General features: G+C 39.7%; 1 protein-coding gene across 1 annotated transcript in view; it reads left to right on the top strand.

The window, feature by feature from the left end:
- LOC126106282 (serine/arginine repetitive matrix protein 1-like) overlaps window positions 1-22,026 on the top strand; it is a 195,088-nt gene that overhangs the window by 134,984 nt on the left and 38,078 nt on the right. Inside the window, exon 13 of the mRNA XM_049912503.1 lies at window positions 6,648-6,722. Coding sequence (XP_049768460.1) covers window positions 6,648-6,722 — 75 coding nt within the window. The remainder of the gene's footprint in view (window positions 1-6,647; window positions 6,723-22,026) is intronic.

Below are 22,026 nucleotides of genomic sequence, written 5' to 3'. Positions count from 1 at the left end.
GAGGGGGTGGGGGTGGTAAGTAGCGGAAAGGAGAGAAATAAAAAGGAAGAGGGAGCTGGATGGGTGAGGACAGTGACTAAGGAAGGTTGAGGCCAGGAGGGTTACGGGAACGTAGGATGTATTGCAGGGAAAGTTACCACCTGCGCAATTCAGAGAAGCTGGTGTTGGCGGGAAGGATCGGTATGGCACAGGCTGTGAAGGAGTCATTAGATGAGGGGTATCATGTTTGTCAGTGTGTTCAGCTATAGGGTGGTCCACTTGCTTTTTGGCTGCAGTTTGTCGGTGGCCATTCATGCGGACGGGCAGCTTGTTGGTTGTCATGCCTACATAGAATGCAGCACAGTGGTTGCAGCTTAGCTTGTAGATCACATGACTGGTTCCACAGGTAGCCCTGCCTTTGATATGATAGGTAATGTTAGTGACCGGACTGGAGTAGGTGGTGGTAGGAGGATGTATGGGACAGGTATTACATCTAGGTCTATTACAGGGGTATGAGCCATTAGGTAAGGGATGGATGAGTATACTGTATAGGTTTGGTGGACAGCGGAATACCAAGGTAGGAGGGGAGGGAAGCATGGTGGGTAGGACATTCTCATTTTAGGGCATGACAAGACGTAATTGAGATGTAATCGAAACCCAATTTCTGTGGTGCTATGACGATTCTGAGTGGCAAAATCATCAAAATATATTAGTTCAGTGCAAAGTAATATCTCCAGTCACAGTCACTTATTAATTAATCTTCCATGTTCTTGGAATAATTTTCCACTGGGCTATGTAACTACCAACATTTCTTAAATGAGCATGTACAGGTACACTTTTAGTGTGGAAGCATCAATTAACACTAAAAAATTATGCAGATGTTTTATAAACCTCATAAATTCATTGCTGAAAAATATCTTCATTGGTGAATTTGAACACCACCTACTGTGCAGTCCTTATGGTGTTTTTGAAGCTCCATTACAATCATATTGTGATGTAAAGGCAGCTGCTGGCGAACCGCAACTCCAGCTGCCTCAAACAAATAATAATACAACACAAAACAAATATTTGCACTATCACATAATATGTATGTATGAAAATAGGCACTGGTCTATTATTTAAAAGACATAACGTTTACCATAAAATTAACTACCAACATCTTTACTCACTTGTTGCAACTCTGACTCTTAGGGAAAAAAAATCTCTAATTTAATTCCACAAAAATTCTGTATCCTCATAGTGCTCAGAAACAATAGACACATAAGTCACCCCTGAGTAGTGGATTTTATGTTCAGCATTAAAGTGGTTGCTTGTGTTCTACATTGGTGCAACTGTTATACAACACCCAGTTTCATCACATTAAAAATGTAAATGTAGCATGACTAGGGTCTCCCATTGGGTAGACCATTCGCCTGATGCAAGGCTTTCGATTTGACGCCACTTTGGCGACTTGTGTGTCAATGGGGATGAAATGATGATGATTAGGACAACACAACACCCAGTCTCTGAATGGAGAAAATCTCCAACCCAGCTGGGAATTGAACCCGTGCCCTTAGGGTTGACATCCTGTCATGCGGACCACTCAGCTGCCAGAGGTGGACTTCATCACATTGCCTGCAATGGCATATTCATCCCTGTGATGATATTCATCACTGTGATGAAACAACGTGCATCACTTTGGACTGGAGTTTGACTAGTTTGCCTGTACCTAGTCTAATATAATAGTACTGCATCACAGCATTACCAAAAATTACATATTTTTATAAAATTAATTCAGCAGATGGTTTAATTGGCAAGATACCCAAAACATATTACCACATGCTGAGAATAAAGTGGGCCTCATTAGATCAGTAATAAAAACTTCTTATATTAAACTTAGATGCAAAATTAATTAGCGCTGGGTTTTTATTTCATAATAAACAAACACACGCTTCTTACAATATTTCATTTATATTTGGCAGATGCATGGTGTAGTTGCAAATATCTTCACAGCCACCAACTTTGACTCAAATATTAATTTGGACAAACACATACTGAGCTGAAGACAAACCAATCTGAACTGAACTGGCCTACACAGTCACAGCCGTGTTAACTTTGATAACTTTTAAGAGTGAATTTAAGCTTCCTTCTATGTTATTATTAATGATATAATTAAATTTGTGTAATGCAAGTAATTTCACAACTGATTTATTATTCTGTAACACTTGCTATTTTTAACTAAGATAATCACAATCATAATATTTATTAACATTTCTTTTTACTGTAGAAACTACAGACAGATCTACATTCATCTTTCATTTCTTGTAATTCAACAATGTTTTGCTTACTAAAGGATTTAACATTTCCACACACTTTTATTATTATATTTCTTTTTTAAAATGAACAAAATTTTTAAGAAACTATCATCTTTTTAAGACAATTTTAAGATTTAGATTATGCGAACAATGCACTGCTCCATACATGCATGTTGTTGATTGACATTATTATTTTACCAAATTACTAGATTGAAACTTTAAATGAAAGAAAGAGAATTGAAAATTAATCAAAATTGGGAAATATCTATGCAGAACCAAATGACAATTGTTGTTGTTGTGGTCTTCAGTCCTGCGACTGGTTTGAGGCTACCCTATGCTACCCTATACTATGCAAGCTTCTTCATCTCCCAGTACTTACTGCAACCTATATCCTTCTGAATCTGTTTAGTGTATTCATCTCTTGGTCTCCCTCTACGATTTTTACCCTCCACACTGCACTCCAATGCTAAATTTGTTTTTATTTATTTGAGATACATATTCCATAGATCCAGTATGGCGTGAATATGCATGGATGTGGAACGAGTGATCCCTTGATGCCTCAGAACATGTCCTACCAACCGGTCCCTTCTTCTAGTCAAGTTGTGCCACAAACTCCTCTTCTACCCAGTTCTATTCAATACCTCCTCATTAGTTATGTGATCTACCCATATAATCTTCAGCATTCTTCTGTAGCACCACATTTCGAAAGCTTCTATTCTCATCTTGTCCAAACTATTTTATCGTCCATGTTTCACTTCCATACATGGCTACAATCCATACAAATACTTTCAGAAATGACTTCCTGACACTTAAATCTATACTGAATGTTAACAAATTTCCCTTCTTCAGAAATGCTTTCCTTGCCATTACTCCCCAAATAGCAAAACTCCTTTGCTACTTTAAGTGTCTCATTTCCTAATCTAATTCCCTCAGCATCACCCAACTTAATTCGACTACATTCCATTATTCTCATTTTGCTTTTGTTGATGTTCATCTTATACCCTCCTTTCAAGACACTGTCCATTCCGTTCAACTGCTCTTCCAAGTCCTTTGCTGTCTCTGACAGAATTACAATGTCATTCGCAAACCTCAAAGGTTTTATTTCTTTTGCATGGATTTTAATACCTACTCCAAATTTTTCTTTTGTTTCCTTTACTGCTTGCTCAATATACAGATCGAATAACATCAGGGGTAGGTTTCAGCCCTGTCTCACTCCCTTCCCAACCACTACTTCCCTTTCATGCCCCTTGACTCTTATAACTGCCATCTGCTTTCTGTACAAATTGTAAATAGCCTTTTGCTTCCTGTATTTTACCCCTGCCACCTTTAGAATTTGAAAGAGAGTATTCCAGTCAACTTTGTCAAAAGCCTTCTCCAAGTCTACAAATGCCCTTCCTTAATCTATCCTCTAAGATAAGTCATAAGGTCAGTATTGCCTCAAGTGTTCCAATATTTCTACGGAATCCAAACTGATCCTCCACGAGGTCGGCCTCCACCAGTTTTTCCATTCGACTGTAAAGAATTCGCATTAGATTTTGCAGCTGTGACTTATTAAACTGATAGTTCGGTAATTTTGCCACCTGTCAACACCTGCTTTCTTTGGGATTGGAATTATTATATTCTTCTTGAAGTCTGACGGTATTTCGCCTGTCTCATACATCTTTCTCACCAGATGGTACCGTTTCATCAGGACTGGCTCTCCCAAGGCCGTCAGTAGTTCTAATGGAATGTTGTCTACTCCCGGGGCCTTGTTTCAACTCAGGTCTTTCAGTGCTCTGTCAAACTCTTCACACAGTATTGTGTCTCCCATTTCATCTTCATCTACATTCTCTTCCATTTCCATAATATTGTCCTCAAGTACATCGCCCCTGTATAGACCCTCTATATAGTCCTTCCAACTTTCCGCTTTCCCTTCTTTGCTTAGAACTGGGTTTCCATCTGAGCTCTTGATATTCATACAAATGGTTCTCTTTTCTCCAAAAGTCTCTCTAATTTTCCTGTGGGCAGTATCTATCTTACCCCTAGTGAGATAAGCCTCTACATCCTTACATTTGTCCACTAGCCATCCCTGCTTAGCCATTTTGCACTTCCTGTCGATCTCATTTTTGAGACGTTTGTATTCCTTTTTGCCTGATTCATTTACTGCATTTTTATATTTTATCCTTCCATCAATTAAATTCAGCTCTCTTCTGTTACCCAAGGATTTCTACTAGCCCTCGTCTTTTTACCTACTTGATCTTCTGCTGCCTTCACTATTTCATTCCTCAGAGCTACCCATTCTTCTTCTTCTGTATTTCTTTCCCCCATTCCTGTCAATTGTTCCCTTATGCTCTCCCTGAAACTGTGTACAACCTCTGGTTTAGTCAGTTTATCCAGGTCCCATCTCCTTAAATTCCCAACTTTTTGCAGTTTCTTCAGTTTTAATCTACAGTTCATAACCAACAGATTGTGGTCAGAGTCCACATCTGCCCCTGGAAATGTCTTACAATTTAAAACGTGGTTCATAAATCTCTGTCTTACCATTATGTAATCTATCTGATACCTTGTAGTATCTCCAGGATTCTTCCATATATACAACCTTCTTTTATGATTCTTGTACCAAGTGTTAGCTATGATTAAGTTATGCTCTGTGCAGAATTCTACCAGACGGCTTCCTCTTTCATTTCTTACCCCCAATCCATATTCACCTACTATGTTTCCCTCTCTCGCTTTTTCTACTCTCGAATTCCAGTCACCCATGACTATTAAAGTTTCGTCTCCCTTCACTACCTGAATAATTTATTTTATCTCATCATACATTTCATCAATTTCTTCATCATCTGCAGAGCTAGTTGGCATATATACTTGTACTACTGTAGTAGGCATGGGCTTGATGTCTATCTTGGCCACAATAATGCGTTCACTATGCTGTTTGTAGTAGCTTACCTGCACTCCTATATCTTCATTCATTATTAAACCTACTCCTGCATTACCTCTATTTGATTTTGTATTTATAACCCTGTATTCACCTGACCAAAAGTCTTGTTCCTCCTGCCACTGAACTTCACTAATTCCCACTATATCTAACTTTAACCTATCCATTTCCCTTTTTAAATTTTCAACCTACCTGCCCGATTAAGGGATCTGACATTCCATGCTCTGTAGAACACCAGTTTTCTTTTTACTGATAACAATGTCCTCTTGAGTAGTCCCCACCCGGAGATCCAAATGGGGGAATATTTTATCTCCAGAATATTTTACCCAAGAGGACACCATCATCATTTGACCACACAATATAGCTGCATGGCCTCAGGAAAATTACAGCTGCAGTTTCCCCTTGCTTTCAGCCATTAACAGTACCAGCACAGCAAGGCCGTTTTGGTTAGTGTTACAAGGCCAGATCAGTCAATCATCCAGACTGTTGCCCCCTGCAACTACTGAAAAGCTGCTGCCCCTCTTCAGGAACCACACGTTTGTCTGGCCTCTCAACAGATACCCCTCCGTTGTGGTTGCACCTACAGTATGGCCATCTGTATTCCTGAGGCACGCAAGACTCCCCACCAACGGCAAGGTCCATGGTTCATGGGGGGCAAATGACAATGCCAAGACTAAAGAGATAACTTATGAATATGAAATACGTGTATGTATCAGGTTGTACAGTAGTTTTTCGTGCCATGTTCTCACATACAGTACAATAAGAGCCTCAATTTTAATGGTGATTGATTGACAATGATGATGAAGTCCCGTACTCCGTAACAGAGCATAGGGGACGTTGAGGGAGACCCGCACCGCCTTTCTAGGCAAGGTCCTAGTGGAGGTGGTTTGGCATTGCCTTCCTCCGACCGTAATGGGGATGAATGATGATGATGAAGACGACACAATAACACCCGGTCATCTCGAGGCAGGTGAAAATCCCTGACCCCGTCGGGAATCGAACCCTGGACCCCATGCTCGGGAAACGAAAACACTACCGCGAGACCACGAGCTGCGGACGGTGATTGATTATGTAGAAAAAATAGCTTTAGAGCATACCATTAAAATATACATAATAAAATTTGGGTTTTTCCATATTGTTAATGTTATATTTCAAAGTTTTCTGTTACCTTCTGGAGAGCCCTCATACTGCTCGGCACTCACATTTTACATAGTTGCACAGTTAAGTTAGTTCCCACTGCGGCAAAATATAGTATTTGATTTCTCACATAATATTAACTTATGTTATTTCAACTTTATTCTTTTAAAATTATGCTTTCACCAAGATTACGAAAAGGATTGTGAAAGTGCATTAACAATCTTTGTGATACTCTCACTTCCTTTCCCAGTCAGAGTAGTGACTGGAGGTCTGTACTTTCCTTACTCCTGTAGTAACTACACCTCATGTGGTTTCCTCTCCAGCAGGTGCAGAGCCAGGACTCACTGTCGTGGGGAGAAGTGCGGCCACAACGTGATGCCTCCTCCTCTGCTGACACGGTGAGTCCGGCAGCCGCTGGTTTTTCTCCATCTGAGGATAGATCCTCTTTCAGTGAACTTTCACTTTCACCTTGGATGAGCAAAACTGAAATTGTAGATGTAGTGAGCTTGTGAAACAAGTCTTGTATAGCTAACCGAACTATGAAGCAGCCCAAGTGAAGGTTGGATTGGATTGGATTGGGAAAACACACCCATCTACAGGAAGAGTATCAGAAGTGAAGATATTTTTGATGTTGTATGAGTGTGGAGAGGAGCATGTTTGGAAGAGATTGATCCAGTTACATGTAAACTACTGTAAGTGCAAAATAGTGTTATAGATCAGGACAATCATAAAAAAGTCAGCAGGCTACCATATTTTTGATGAGAAAGAATACTACACTACTGGCCATTAAAATTGCTACACCACGAAGATGATTTGCTACAGACACGAAATTTAACTGACAGGAAGAATATTCTGTGATATACATATGATTAGCTTTTCAGAGCATTCACACAAGGTTGGCGCCGGTGGCAACACCTACAATGTGCTGACATGAGGAAGTTTCCAAACGATTTATGACACACAAACAGCAGTTGACCAGCATTGCCTGGTGAAACGTTGTTGTGATGCCTCGTGTAAGGAGGAGAAATGCGTACCATCACGTTTCCGACTTTGATAAAGATCGGATTGTAGCCTATCACGATTGTGGTTTATCGTATCGACATTGCTGCTCGCGTTGGTCGAGATCCAATGAATATGGAATCGGTGGGTTCAGAAGGGTAATACAGAATACCGTGCTGGATCCCAAAAGCCTCGTATCACTAGCAGTCGAGATGACAGGCATCTTATCCACATGGATGTAACAGATCATGCAGCCACGTCTCGATCCCTGATTCCACAGATGGGGACGTTTGCAAAACAACAACCATCTGCACGAACAGTTCGACGACGTTTGCAGCAGCATGGACTATCAGCTCGGAGACCACGGCTGTGGTTACCCTTGACGCTGCATCACAGACAGGAGCACCTGTGATGGTGTACTCAATGACGAACCTGGGTGCACGAATGACAAAACGTCATTTTTTCGGATGAATCCAGGTTCTGTTTACAGCATCATGATGGTCTCACCCATGTTTGGCGACATCGCGGTGAACGCACATTGGAAGCGTGTATTCATCATCGCCATACTGGGGTATCACCCGGCGTGATGGTATGGGGTGTCATTGGTTACACGTCTTGGTCACCTCTTGTTCACATTGACAGCACTTTGAACAGTGGATGTTACATTTCTGATGTGTTACGACCTGTGGCTCCACCCTTCATTCTATCCCTGTGAAACCCTACATTTCAGCAGGATAATGCACGACCACATGTTGCAGGTCCCGTATGGGCCTTTCTGGATACAGAAAATGTTCAACAGCTGCCCTGGCCACCACATTTTTCAGATATCTCACCAATTAAAAATGTCTGGTCAATGGTGGCAGAGCAACTGGTTCATCACAATAAGCCAGTCACTACTCTTCATGAACTGTGGTATCATGTTGAAGCTGCATGGGCAGCTGTATCTGTACACACCATCCAAGCTCTGTTTGACTCAATGCCCAAGTGTATCAAGGCCGTTATTATGGCCAGAGGTGGTTGTTCTGGGTACTGATTTCGCAGGATCTATGCACCCAAATTGAATGAAAGTGTAATCACATGTCAGTTCTAGTATAATATATTTGTCCAATGAATACCCTTTTATTATCTGCATTTCTTCTTGGTAAAGCAATTTTAATGGCCAGTAGTGTATAATTGTAAAACTTGTACCATGTCATAGTGAGAGGTAGTAATTATGATAGCAGAACCATTCAGATTACTACACTAAAATAGGATGAATCAGTGGCTTGTTTCATTTGGGTATCAGTACAGATTTTGTGGAAACTGTTTCAAACAGTTCCTCAAAATCTGTAAATCCCAGAAAAACTGTTAATTCATATTCGCTGTTCTGTTCCATAACTTGGACATTTTTAATGACTTGAAAATTTTCCCTTTTGCTGTTTCACTTAATTTTTAATTTGCTGTGAGTTCCATTAATCCCAGTAACATAAGAGTTGCTAGGATATGGGAAATGACTTAGTATTTTTATACTACTTACAAGCAAGAACTTTTCGTAAAATTTTCTATAATGGATACAGTAGCATTGCAGTGTTAAGTGTTTCCCTTTCTTTGTGTGTGTGTGTGTGTGTGTGTGTGTGTGTGTGTGTGTGTGTGTGTGTGTGTGTGTGTGTGTGTGTGTCAACTTGACTGTAACACCATGAGTAGGTAAAACAGTGTGTCAGATCTGTCAGTGTGACATGGTCTAAGTTAGCTTTGACTATTCTTCTTCCAATACAGCCATGTTTCTGTTTTGTTATAGTGGTGTGGCTAATCTGTACTACAGCTGGGCACGATCTTATTCCTCCTGACTTTGTCTCCAGGTAGGATGATGCTGTAAGAGTGCATCTCACTACTTCCAGGTACTGAATGCTTAACACATCTTCAAAAATAATCTTCTGTATTGTTTCAACTATGTATGTGAGTTGTGAAGACAGATCAAAATATCAGTAATTCATAAATTCAAATACATCAATCAATATATCTGACCACATTGCACTTGGGTTAAGATCTAAGACTTAAAATCTTCATTTGCCTTGAATGTGTACATTGTAGAGTATCCGATTTCTCTGAAGTGTTCATGATCAAGGGGCGTCACCAAGCCATAAATGTCCACATTCAGTAAGTGCTACCACACTCACCATACTTTGCCTTGCCCCTGCAGTGTTACATCACTGCATGTGCACCATGTGCACAGATCACAGATCAGGGCAAACACAGTGTATTTTTCCCACTACATAAAATGTTTATAAGAGACATAATCATCTTTTGGCAACATGAGTATTCTCAGTGGAACATTACTCATTCTCACAAATAATGCATGTTACACTACAGTGTACAATGTGGTAGGTAGGTTCATGGTATTACTCAAATTTAATGTCAGATTAGGTTCTGGTTGTGGCCTTTCGTCACAAGTTTGATTTGATGCAACTCTCCATGCTACTCTGACCTGTGAAAGCCTCTTCATCTCTGCATAACTAATGCAACATATATCCATGTGAAGTTCTTTATTACATTCAAGCCTTTGTATGTCTTTATAAATTTTTACTTCCCTCTCCCATTGCCAAAAAAATTAATGATTCCTTGATTCTCAGGATGTAATCTATCATTCAATCCCTTCTTTTACTCAAGTTGTGCCATAAATTTCTTGTCACCCTGGTTTCAAGTTGTGCCATAAATTTCTTGTCTTCCCAGTTTGATTCAGTATCTCCTCATTTGTTATTTGATCTTCAGCATTCTTCTGTAGCACCAAATTTCAAAAGCTTCTGTCCTCTTCTCGTCTCAATTGCCTATCATACATGTTTCTCTTTGTTACAAAGTTATGCTCTAAATACCTTCAGAAAAAACTGCTAACACTTAAATTTTGTATTATATGTAAACAGATTTTGCATTTTCAGAAATGCTGTTCTTGTTATTACCAATCTGCAATTTATGTCTTTCCTACTTTGGGCATCATCAGTTTCTTTCCTGCCCAAAAAAGTAAAACTCATCTTCCACTTTTAGTGTCTCATTTCCTGATATATTTCCCTCCACACTCCCTGATTTAATTTGACTACACTCCATTAGCTATGTTTTACTTTTATGATTTTCATCTTTCAACCTCTTTTCAAGACACTACCCATTGCATTCAACTGCACCTCCAAGTCCTTAGACACCTCTGACGAAATTACGATGTCATTGGCAACCTTGGAGTTTTTATTTCTTCTCCCTCAACTTTTAATTATCTCCTTGCTTTCTCTCACAGCTTGTTCAATTCACAGATTGAATAACTTAAGAACAGGCTACAACCCTGTCTCATTACCTTCTCAACTATGGCTTACCTTTCATGTGCTTTGACTCTTATAACTGCAGTCTGATTTCTGTACAAGTTGTAAGTAACCTTTTTGTCCCATTATTTTATCCCCATTACAACTCTCAAAGCTACCCATTCATCACCTGTGACATTCCTTTCCCCTGTTTCAGCCCAGTGTTGCTGAAAGCTCCCTTTAAAACTTTCTACAACTTATGTTTCCCTCGATTTATCCATGCCATATCTCCTTAACTTCCTACCTTTCTGCAGCTTCTTCAGTTCTGGTCTGCATTTCATAACCATTAAATTACAGTCAGAATCCACATCTTCCCCTAGAAATGCCTCACAGTTTAAAATCTCATTTCAGAATTTCTTCCATACCATTATATAATATGTCTGAAACCTATCAGTATCCCCAGGTCTTTTCCATTGTTCCAAACTTCTTTTGTGATTCTTAACCCTTTGTACTCTGTAATGCAGACACATGGCATCTCCGTACACTCTTATTTAAATCACTGTCACCCGAGCAGTCAGCACGCCACAGAGAATTGTGCGAATCTCTTGGTGGAAACAATGAGGCCACTGACCAATGGTCAAGGTATACATTAAAATAGAAAATGTGCCTTTGTCCAAACATATTTACATAACCATTACGATACAGATCTTTTCACTGTGTTATATTTTGTGAAATTCTTCAGGGTGGACTGCTCCCTTCATCATTTCTCTCGAATTATTTACAAATGAATCACTGCCATCATCAAAACCATTGTCATCAAGATCATAGTCACTCTTGTTTACACTTAGACATTTCTCTAAAAGCTCTACTATCTCTTCCTATCCACGCGGGATTAGCCGAGTGGTCTACGGCGCTGCAGTCACGGACTGTGCGGCTGGTCCCAGCGGAGGTTCGAGTACTCCCTCGGGCATGGGTGTGTGTGTTTGTCCTTAGGATAGTTTAGGTTAAGTATTGTGTAAGCTTAGGGGCTGATAACCTTAGCAGTTAAGTTCCATAGGATTTCACACACATTTGAACATTTTTTGAACATCTCTTCCTCAGAAAGGACTGTGCGTGAAGAACTAGACATTTCGTGCCCATTATCTTGAATGTAACAGTTACAGCCTTTTTATCAACACACATACTACAGTGCATGTTTGCAGCTTATGGATGCTCAGTGCTGGAATTATCAGCAGTCACACCTGCTACAGTTTGATACTGAGTTAACAAAGGCTTTCCTAGATGGCGGTAATATGCAGCATTCGTGCCTAGTATAGTCTGATTCGAGAGTGGAGTATGTGAGAGCTACAAAAAATTGTGTCGAATAAGGCTCAACATTGCAGTGAAAACCAAAATTTTCAATGTCGAGTGCTACTCACTGTTGGGAGTGGAGAGGGTTAAACCTAGTGTTATCAATCATCTCTATGCAAAATTCTAGTAGGTGGCTTCCTCTCTCATTCCTCCCCCTCTGCATGCCCTCCTACTATTTTTCCCTTTTCTCCTTTTCCTATGTTCAGTTCCACTCTCACAACACAAATGAATTTTCATTTCCTCTAACTGTCTGAATAATTTCCTTTATCTCATCATACATATTTAAAAAAAAAATTTCTTAATCTGCAGAGCTAATTGACATACAAACTTGTACTATTGTGGGGGGCTTCATGTCTGTCTTGGCTATGCACTTGTGCATTATTAGGCCTACTCCTGCATTATCCCTCTTTGAGTTGTGTTGATAACCCTGTACTAACATAACCAGAAGTCCTGTTCATCCTGCCACAATGCTTCACTAATTTCCATAGTATTTAATTTCAGTTCCATTTCCCTTTTTAGATTCTGTAATCTACCTACCAGATTAAAGGATCTAACATTCCTCACTCTGACCTTTAGAGTGCCAGTCTTGTTTTTTCTGATTACATCATCCTTCTGAGTAGTACTTACCTGGAAATCCAAATGGGGAACCGTTTTACCTCCATGATATTTTACACAAGAGGATGCCATCATCACTATGCCACACAGCAGAGCTACATGCCCTCAGGATGAAAAAAGTAATGACTGTAGTTTCCCCTTGCTTCCAGCCATTTGCAGTACCAACACAGACAAGCCCATGTTGGCTAATGTTACAAGGCAAAATCAACCAATCATCCAGACTGTTGCTTCCGCAACTACTGAAAAGGCTGTTGCATCTCTTTAGGACGCACACATTAGTCTGATCTCTCCACAGATACACCTTTGTTGTGGTTGCACCTGCTGCATGGCTATCTGATTCATGGAGGCACATATGCCACCCCACTTCAGCAAGGCCCATGGTTCATGGCGGGGCAGACACCGTAACACATAAAAATAAATAAAGTACATAAATATGACAAGTTCCTGCACAAGGGTAAAGTTTGTGTTATTGTTATGTAAGTTCTGGTGTGACCTCATGTTGTAGCTATGATATCCACATCTGGTTTTGAAAAGAGAGTACTTTTTATTGATGACACATACGAGGGAGAAGATACAGTAAGATGTCATTGTAAAAATCTGTTGTTTCCAACAGGTTCCTAGAAGAGTGTCTCATATTGAATGTCACTCTTCATGCATATAACTCTTTTCTGAGTGCCAATTTTTTTTGCCATGGACTGATTACAACCAAAAGGTGATGCTGTTAGACAACAGTGCATGGAAATATCCCATTTAAGCAGCTCTGGTGGCATTCTTATGTGTAGATGATGCAATTATGCACAAGAAATATTCTGCAGAATGACATATTTTTGTCAGATCTAGGATATGGTAGGACCAATGCAATTTGTTATCTATTTGGATGCCTAAGGACTTAGCAGAGTCCACTTGCTGTATTCCTATTTTTTTTCCCCATTAAATTTTATATTTATGTCCTCGTGTTCTTCCTGTGTCACACCAAAATGATACATAATGAGTGCTTTATTTTTGACACTCAGGGAGAATCCATTACAGCTAAATCATTTGAGGATATTATTAAATATGCTATTTGTTGATGTTTCCTAGCTGCTTCACCACTAGGAAAGACGTATCATCTGCAGAGGGGATGAACTTGCTCACTGTGATGGTACAGAGTGGGAGGTCATTTATAATACAAGAAACAGGAAGGGCTCCAGCACTGATTGCTGTAACCTTGTGGCACTCCAGTGTTGACTGTGTTCCTCTTAAAACTCTGGTCCAGAATAATTTCTCAGCTGATACAGCCAAAAGCCTCAGAAACTTCACATAGTATTCTGATTGATGCCAGTCTACTGTTACAATACTGGTGAAGGTGCAACGAGAATTGTCTGTTTATAGCCCGTGCCAGAAACGAAATTGACATTGACTGAGAATGTCATGGCTGTTCAAGTGATAAATGGTTCACCTGAAAACCTCCTTGAAAAGTGGTTTCACACAAGAATATTTTAATCTCAGTGGGACAGTACGTTGTGCAGGGATTCGTTAAATACATAAGATGGGGCTACACTAGTACACCCACATTCAGAAAAAAACAGAACACCTTGATGTCCAGAGATGGGATATTTGTGTTCACTGGACATGGTCATTAATATGTTCAGCAGAAGTGATTAGCATTTGAACCCTGTCAGCCCTTAGGTTCAAGGTCAACATCGATATTGCAGTGCAACACCACCAACAGCAAATATGCCTGTGGCTGTTATTGTCACTACAGACTGAAGGTAATGGATCAGTGTGACTTGAGCAGATGTGCAAGATGCCTCATAGATGTATGCATTAGATCAATGAGTTTGAAAGATGGTGCATTATTGGCATGAGAATGTGAAGCATCCATTCGGGAAATTGCTGCTTCTGTGGGACAAAGTATTTCAGCAGGATGCCTCATAGATGTATGCATTAGATCAGTGAGTTTGAAAGATGGTGCATTATTGGCATGAGAGAATGTGGTGCATCCATCTGGGAAAATGCTGCTTTTGTGGGACAAAGTGTTTCAGCAGTGCAACGGGTATGTGCAGAATGGTTCACTAAAGGCTGAGAACCTGATAACGTGGGTCAGGATACACCACCCAGGCCACCCCCCAGAACGTCTGACACCTCATCCAAATGGCATTGTAGGACAGATCTGTGTCCTCCTCAGCTTTGATGCAGCAGTGTAACACATTGTACACTATCAGGGGTGACAGTCTGTCACTATTTATCATGGCACGGATTACGTACATGTCATCCACTTCTCCACCTACCTTTGACAAATGTGCAGAAATATGCTAGATGGCAATGATGTATGGAACAACGTGTCACTGGGGAGAGGAATGGCAGCAGATAGTGTTTTCAGACGAAGCCAGGTTCTGTTTTTTTTTTTTATGATGGCTGTCTTTCGTTTGGACACAGACAGGGGAAACGGCATCACAGTGACTGCATTTGCACAAGGCACACAGTGCCAACTCGAGATCTTATGGTGTGGGGTGCTATTGGGTACAGCGACAAATCACAGTTGGTGCATATCTAGGGTGCTGTGACCAGTGTGATGTAACTGAATGACATCCATAGCCATACCATTTTTGCACAATATTCCAGGTACCATTTTTCAGCAAGACAGTGCATGACCACTTGTTGCTGCGTGAACACATGCCGTCTTGGTGTCACAGAAGGCCAACCTTTTGTCCTGGCCTGCCAAATCACTGGACTTGTTGCCTATCAAAAAAGTGTGGAGTATGGTGAAACAACTGGTGCAGTTGTGTGACGCAGTGCCAACCACCACAGACGAACTTTGGAACCAGGTGAATGCAGTGTGGATTGCTATGCTACAGAAGCTCCACTTTGCTTCTATTGATAGAACACATACAGATTTTGTTATTGGCATTTCCTGTTGCATGTACTTTGCTAACTAATCCCTAAATAACCTGAACTGTTTTTAACTCCTTTAGTAGGTTCACTGTTGCAGCAGCTGTTTAACAGGTTATTACTTCTTACACTGACCAAAGCCTGTACTTCACTATTTTTGGGATAATACCATAAAAAATCATCACTCAGAATAGAATAGTTGGTCTTCTTATCATAGTTCAAGACATTTCCAAAGGCTGGGTAGTCTTTGTAAAAGGCAGGCTATCACACTTTGTACCAGGTACACTATCCACCCTCGTTATTTGGATTCTCATCTGTGAACTCTCTGCGGCTGGTGATCTCAGGGTTAGCAGCGTCACTGTCCCTAGATTGTAGTGTACTGAGTTCTGATTCCGAGCCAGGCCCGAGATTTTCTTCACTCAGAAGCTGGGTTGTTCTATTGTCCAAATCATTTCATTTCATCTTTGTCACAAGCATGCACAAGTCACAAAGTGGGATCAACTAGAAAGTCTTGCACCAAATGACTGAGCAATCCCACATGGGACCTCCCACCTAATAATGCCATACAATCATTTTTCCCCCTTCAGTGAAATGGTTACATTGGAGGTGTTTTCTTGCTCTAACAAAATCTCAGCTTCACTTATATCAGATTTTACTCTTGATTCTCCAGGTAACACATTCTCCAGGTTACACGTACTTCTTGTCCATAAGAGGTATGATGTACATAGCATCACACTGCTCATTTGAGATCTTATTTATTACTTATCTTTGTTATTGTAATGTTTTTTTCTAGTGCGTTTAGGTGAAAACTGTGCATAGTGTGGGATTTTTTTCTCTGAAATTGATTGCTACATTTTCAACCAGCCTGCAAATATTTCATATCTCCATAATTGCACTTCGTACTTCTTTTTTCATATGGGACCATTCTGTCAAGTCATGAAAATGTGGTGCAGAAGATATGAAGCCATTTGTTCTTTCCAGCTCATTCTTCTTCTAAGTAAGATTACAAGATCCCGCCCCAAAATCCTTTCATTACACCAGGAAGGGAAAGGTATTTGTTACAAAATGATGAGATCTTATCTCAACTCACTGACGTAGCTGTATTGAATTTTGTGCCTGACTTTATTATGCAAGTCTAAATGGTTTTACTCTGAAATTCAATAACCATATTTTCCTCTTGGCTGTATGCATACAGTTCAGCTGTACTTTTATTAACTGTATAGCCACCTTGTTCTTTGGCTCATTGAATTCTAATTTTTCTTATGCTGTTTGTGTTAACATTAATGATTCTGCTTTACAGAGAGAGAGCTGTGACAGGTTTATAGGTTATTATGTCTTGTCTCTCTCCTTCCTTGTGAAGAAAAATAACTTTGGTGTTCTAGTTTTTGGTACTTGTCTTGCTCCACAGATATTCTGTAAACATATTCTATTTATGAGAACTTGACTAAGTTTTAAGTGGAGAAACTCTGACATCTAATTGATTATTAGGAAGTCTTTTGTTCCAATAAAATGTACTTTTCTAACGCAGACAACTGATCTGATTCAAGCACTAGAACAACCAGTCATTTACATGTGCGTTATTCATTTGTTTTGAAATTCCACCCCGTGCAGATGCATTTCCTTTCTCAGTGGCATTGTGGATTTCATCTCACATTACTTACACAATGTCTTATTCTTCATCTCCTGGGATTCATAAATGTGGAACTTGTTTTTAATTGTTGCGGTCTTTGCCTAAAGACTGGTTTGATGATGATCTCCATGCTGATCTGTTCAGTGCAAATCTCTTCATCTCTGTGTAAGTACCACAAACTTGTCACATTATTTGACCTACCTGTCATGGTGTAAAACTTTGAAATCTGTGCAGTTTCACTTAATCTCCATCTGAAATTGCTGTTGTAAGATCTATTCTTAAAGTGAATTGCTAGAAGCTTCTTTTAAAATTTCAAAATTGGAAGTTCAATTGGTAAAGTTCACCTTTCTTTAATTACATCCTTGAGATCCTATTGGTGATGATCAAGTCTGTATGTAGTTAGTGGTAATGATCAGGAGTTGCTTCACACAGTCAACTAAGGGACCCATAGAAGTGTTACTGTAGCAATAAAACATTTTCAGCTGAACCAAAATACACACATTTTTAATATACATTTCTCATAACTATAAAATATATGAACAAACATATCAGAAGTTGCTTCACAAGCAGTTAAGTGAAGAAGTCACAGAAATGCTGCTACAGTCACAAAAATGATTCAACTGAACTGAAACACACACATTTTAATGTATCAAACAACAGAAAACCCAGGATGGTATATGTCAGTATTATGAAAAGGATAGTTGCTGCTCACTATATAGTGGAGATAGGCCAGCCCTGACCTCGCAGCCAGAGACTGTGGCTGTGTGTGTGTGTGTGTGTGTGTGTGTGTGTGTGTGTGTGTGCGCACGCGCGTGCACGCGCAGGCGCTTTCCCACCCGCTTTTTGTCTATTTCCGATGAGAGCCTTATTGGCCAACAGCTTACTTTCCATCAGTTTCTTTGTTGTGTCTATCTGCAACTCAGCATATCTGCTGTATGACGAGTGACGACTACCCTTTTAATAATACTGTCATTTTTTTGTATATTGCTCATAATTATAAAATATGTTCTCTCAGCCTGAATTAAATGAATGGAGAGCTAGTGCAATTGGGTCCTGAGGCTAGAGTAAAATGCAAACTAGCTAGACTGAAGCAATACTAAACAAGGACTAAGAGCAGACTGACTGAAATAGCATGAGTGTTGACCTTACAAAGACGTGCTCCACAATATTATGCAATTTTGGTTCAATAATAGTATTTTATAAATTCTCTGGTTTAGAATTTTTATCATTTGCTGCCAATCAAGACTAATATCAAGTTTTGTTTGCGCAGCTAATGAACTATACAGTAATAATTTATACCTATTCAGCTGGAACCCCAGGTTTATGATGATGGGATCCATCTTGTATGATGAAATTCAATTACTGAAAATTAAGTAAATCTTAATTAGAGACTCTTGCTGACCAATATGTGTGTCACTGGATTCATAAAAATCAAATGATCCAAAGTACATCAACATATCCCACAAATTTGCAGTAGTCAGGCTATAATTGGCACCGAAAGTTTGGACTATGTGGAATCTTCTGAACTAATTAGGTTTCAGGTTACTACAAACACAAAGCTGAAAATAAAATTAGAGCACCTGTAAATATGCCGATTTTGATCTGATGACAGCATACAGTACGTGAAGGAAGTATTAATAGTTTACTGATAATGGTTTCAAAGTTGTCTGCCAGTAGATAGCATAGTGGCATAGCTACCAGAGCACCATCGGTGTCTACCATTTAAGAGGGAATATTTACAGCCAGAAGACTCAGTGTCATGCAAACTTGTGAAGCAAGCAGGTAACTGTGCCACAGAGATACACTCGTACGAGTTTGAAAGGGGTCAAATTGTGACCATCTCTGGCAGCTTGGTGCGAGGTGCCAGAGATGACGGTCATGTGTACATGAGGTTTGCTTTGTTATTTGAATGAATTTGTGTTTTTTTCCTTTTTTGAAGAATGCTGTGGCCAAAAGCTGTTGGGTAAGAGTATTTTGATTGTTCCTGTGTGTAACTTAACATGTCAGCTTTATGGTAAGTACAAATCGATCTTTTCCTTGTATTGTTGGTATTTCAACCTGGAATTCCCATATAAAAAAAAGTTTATTCATTCCTTGTCAGCTAGACACTATTAAGAACAACATCTTTGTAACACATACTGTCACTTCCATCTCTAAGCTCACTAATTTTAATGTAAAAAATACTACTTACCTATTTATATATTCATACCAAGTTTATGATAACTTATTTTGTGAATTCCATATAAGATCAATATCTCACTTTTTTGCATTGGCTGGGGCTTACATAATCCATTTTGGCAAGAAATTTGCACACTAACCTTTGGCTGTGCAGCCATCAGTCAGCAGTTTACGATTTTGTTACCGTAGGAACCTCTGAGCAGCCACCAGCATCTGCCAGATGGGTAAATGCTACATTGCTACTTCATTACACTTTCCTTTGACATTGTGCTCACCAAATCTTCTGTAACTCCACTACTCTTGTTCCTACAGTGCTGTTTCTTAAGATGACTTCTACATGAAGTCAAAACTGGTCATTAATAAAATATTATTGCAATATGGACTGTTATTTTAAACCAATTTCAGCATTTTAATAATACTGGGAAGCAAAATTTTGGTGAAGTAATGATTACGGTCTATCAGTGGACTATGATATGAATATTTGGTGTGGTGGACAAATAGCTTTCCGTCGCCCTCCCAATTTCTGCAATATTCTTGTCAGACCATATGCTCTTTCTGGATCCATCTCCCTACCCTATGGCTCGTACCCCTGTGTCTGTACGCGCTGCAAGACTTGCCCTACGAGCCCTCCTTCCACCACCATCTATAACAGCCCTGTAACTGGCAAAACATATACTAGTAAAGGGATAGCCAACTGTGAAATGACACATGTTGTATACCAGCTGTTACGTAAACACTGTTTAGCCTTCTACATTGGCATGACTACCACCAAATTATCAAGTAGGATGAATGGGCATAGGCAGAGGGTGCATACTGGCAACCCACAATATCCTGTTGCAGAGCAGGCTCTACAACATGACATTTGTGGCCTCAGCTCCCATTTCATTACATGCACCATCTGGATTCTTCCCCCAGACACCAGTTTCTTAGAACTCTGCAGGTGGGAACTAACATTACAACATGTCCTTTGTTCTTGCCACCCACTTGGCCTTAATTTACATTAATTTCTTCCATCTCAACATTTTTTCACTATAACTACTCTTTGCTTCACTCCATTTTAGTTTTCTACATTTTTCATTGTCTTTCCCATCTATTTTTACCTTCCCCCTCCCACCTCTGTTACATACAATGCACTAAGCTTTTCACTCTTATTAACTCATGCATGACATTTAAGTAGTAATCTCTGACTGCATATCACCTTGTCTTCCACCTTATAAGCTCTCAGGTTTTCAAATCTCATCCGATGCAGTCCCCAACAATCAGTGTTTCCTTCTCATCCCATATGGTAAGTCTCCCCTGACCCGCAGTTCTGGGTGACTTTCCCGAAATCTACCCCTTTTCCTAGACCGCTCCAGTCCTTTTCCTTCACCCCTTTTGCTTCCCCTTCAACCCTTCTGCCTGAAGTGCATATGCTACAATGGAAATGAACATGAAGACTATATCTTGGGAATGGATAGGAAGTAAATGATTATGGGATGACTGATTTGATACAAGAAGAATTTCACAGAGCGCTGAATGACTTATGTAAAAACTAGGCCCTGGAGTAGATGTCATTCCCTGTGAATTATTGAGACTGTTGGGAGAAAATACCATGACAAAACTATTCCACAGTGTATGTAAAATATACGAGAGGCAAAATTCCCTCAAACTTGAAGAAGAATGTAGTAATTCCTGATCCAAAGATAGCAGCTGTGGACACAGGTAAATATTACAGGATTATGAGTTTAATAAGTCATTGTAAAAAATACTGACACAAATGATTTACAAAAGAATGAAAATACTGGTAGAAGTTGACCTCAGGATAGATTAGTTTCAGTTATGGAGAAATGTAGCAACATGCTATGCTGCAGTGACCCTCACAAGGTATATTGGAGGGAGGCAAATCTATATTTATAGCATTTGTATTTTTAATGATAAATTTTCATTCTGTTGATAGGAATACTTGTTTGTAACAGAGATAAAATGTGGGGGTGGAAGGTAATCTACAATTTGCACAGAACCAGACTGCTGTTATAAGAGCTGAGGGTCACAATAGGAAATTAATAGTTGTGAAGGGAGACTGCCAGGAATGTAGCCACTTTTCCAATGTTATTCAATCTATGCACTGAACAAGTAGTAAAGGAAACAAAAGAAAAGTTTAGGAAAGGAATTAAAGTTCAGGGAGAAGATGTTAAAAAAAAACTGAGGTTTCTGATGATATTGCAATACTGTGAGAGACAGTAAAGGGCATGGAAGATCAGTTGTACAGAAAGGACAGCATCTTGAAAAGAGGATATATTATGAACATTAACAAAAACAAAACAAGGGTAATGGAATGTACTCAAAATAAATCAGGTGATGCTGAAGGCATTACATTAGGAAATGAGGCACTGAAAGTGATAGATGAGTTTTGCTGTTTTGGCAGAAAAGTAAGTGATAATGGCCACAGTACAGCAGATATAAAATGTGGACTGTAGGTGCCATGTTATTCAAAACTATCTTCCCTCTCTCTCTCTCTCTCTCTCTCTCTCTCTCTCTCTCTCTCTCTCTCGCTCTCCCAATAGGTTCGCAACATATTGCAAACATTATGAGGTAGTAGGTACTCATTATTTGACATAAATGTTACATGAAGTCTTCTTTAGTGTCGTGAGCACTGGGATGCAAGTGGAGCAGTGGGTCATTTGGCCCAGGTACCTCTGTGGGCAAGTATTTGGATTTATGGCCATATGGAAGCGGTGGTGAATTAGGTGTCGCCAAAGGGTGCAGGGAAAAAAAGTAAATACATAAATTTATGATTTAAGAGTGAACAGGGAGAGGTAT

Source organism: Schistocerca cancellata, chromosome 10 (assembly GCF_023864275.1).
Source record: "Schistocerca cancellata isolate TAMUIC-IGC-003103 chromosome 10, iqSchCanc2.1, whole genome shotgun sequence".
Taxonomy (NCBI): domain Eukaryota; kingdom Metazoa; phylum Arthropoda; class Insecta; order Orthoptera; family Acrididae; genus Schistocerca; species Schistocerca cancellata.
Note: the sequence above shows the minus strand (reverse complement) of the source record. Positions and strands in the feature narration are given on the sequence as shown.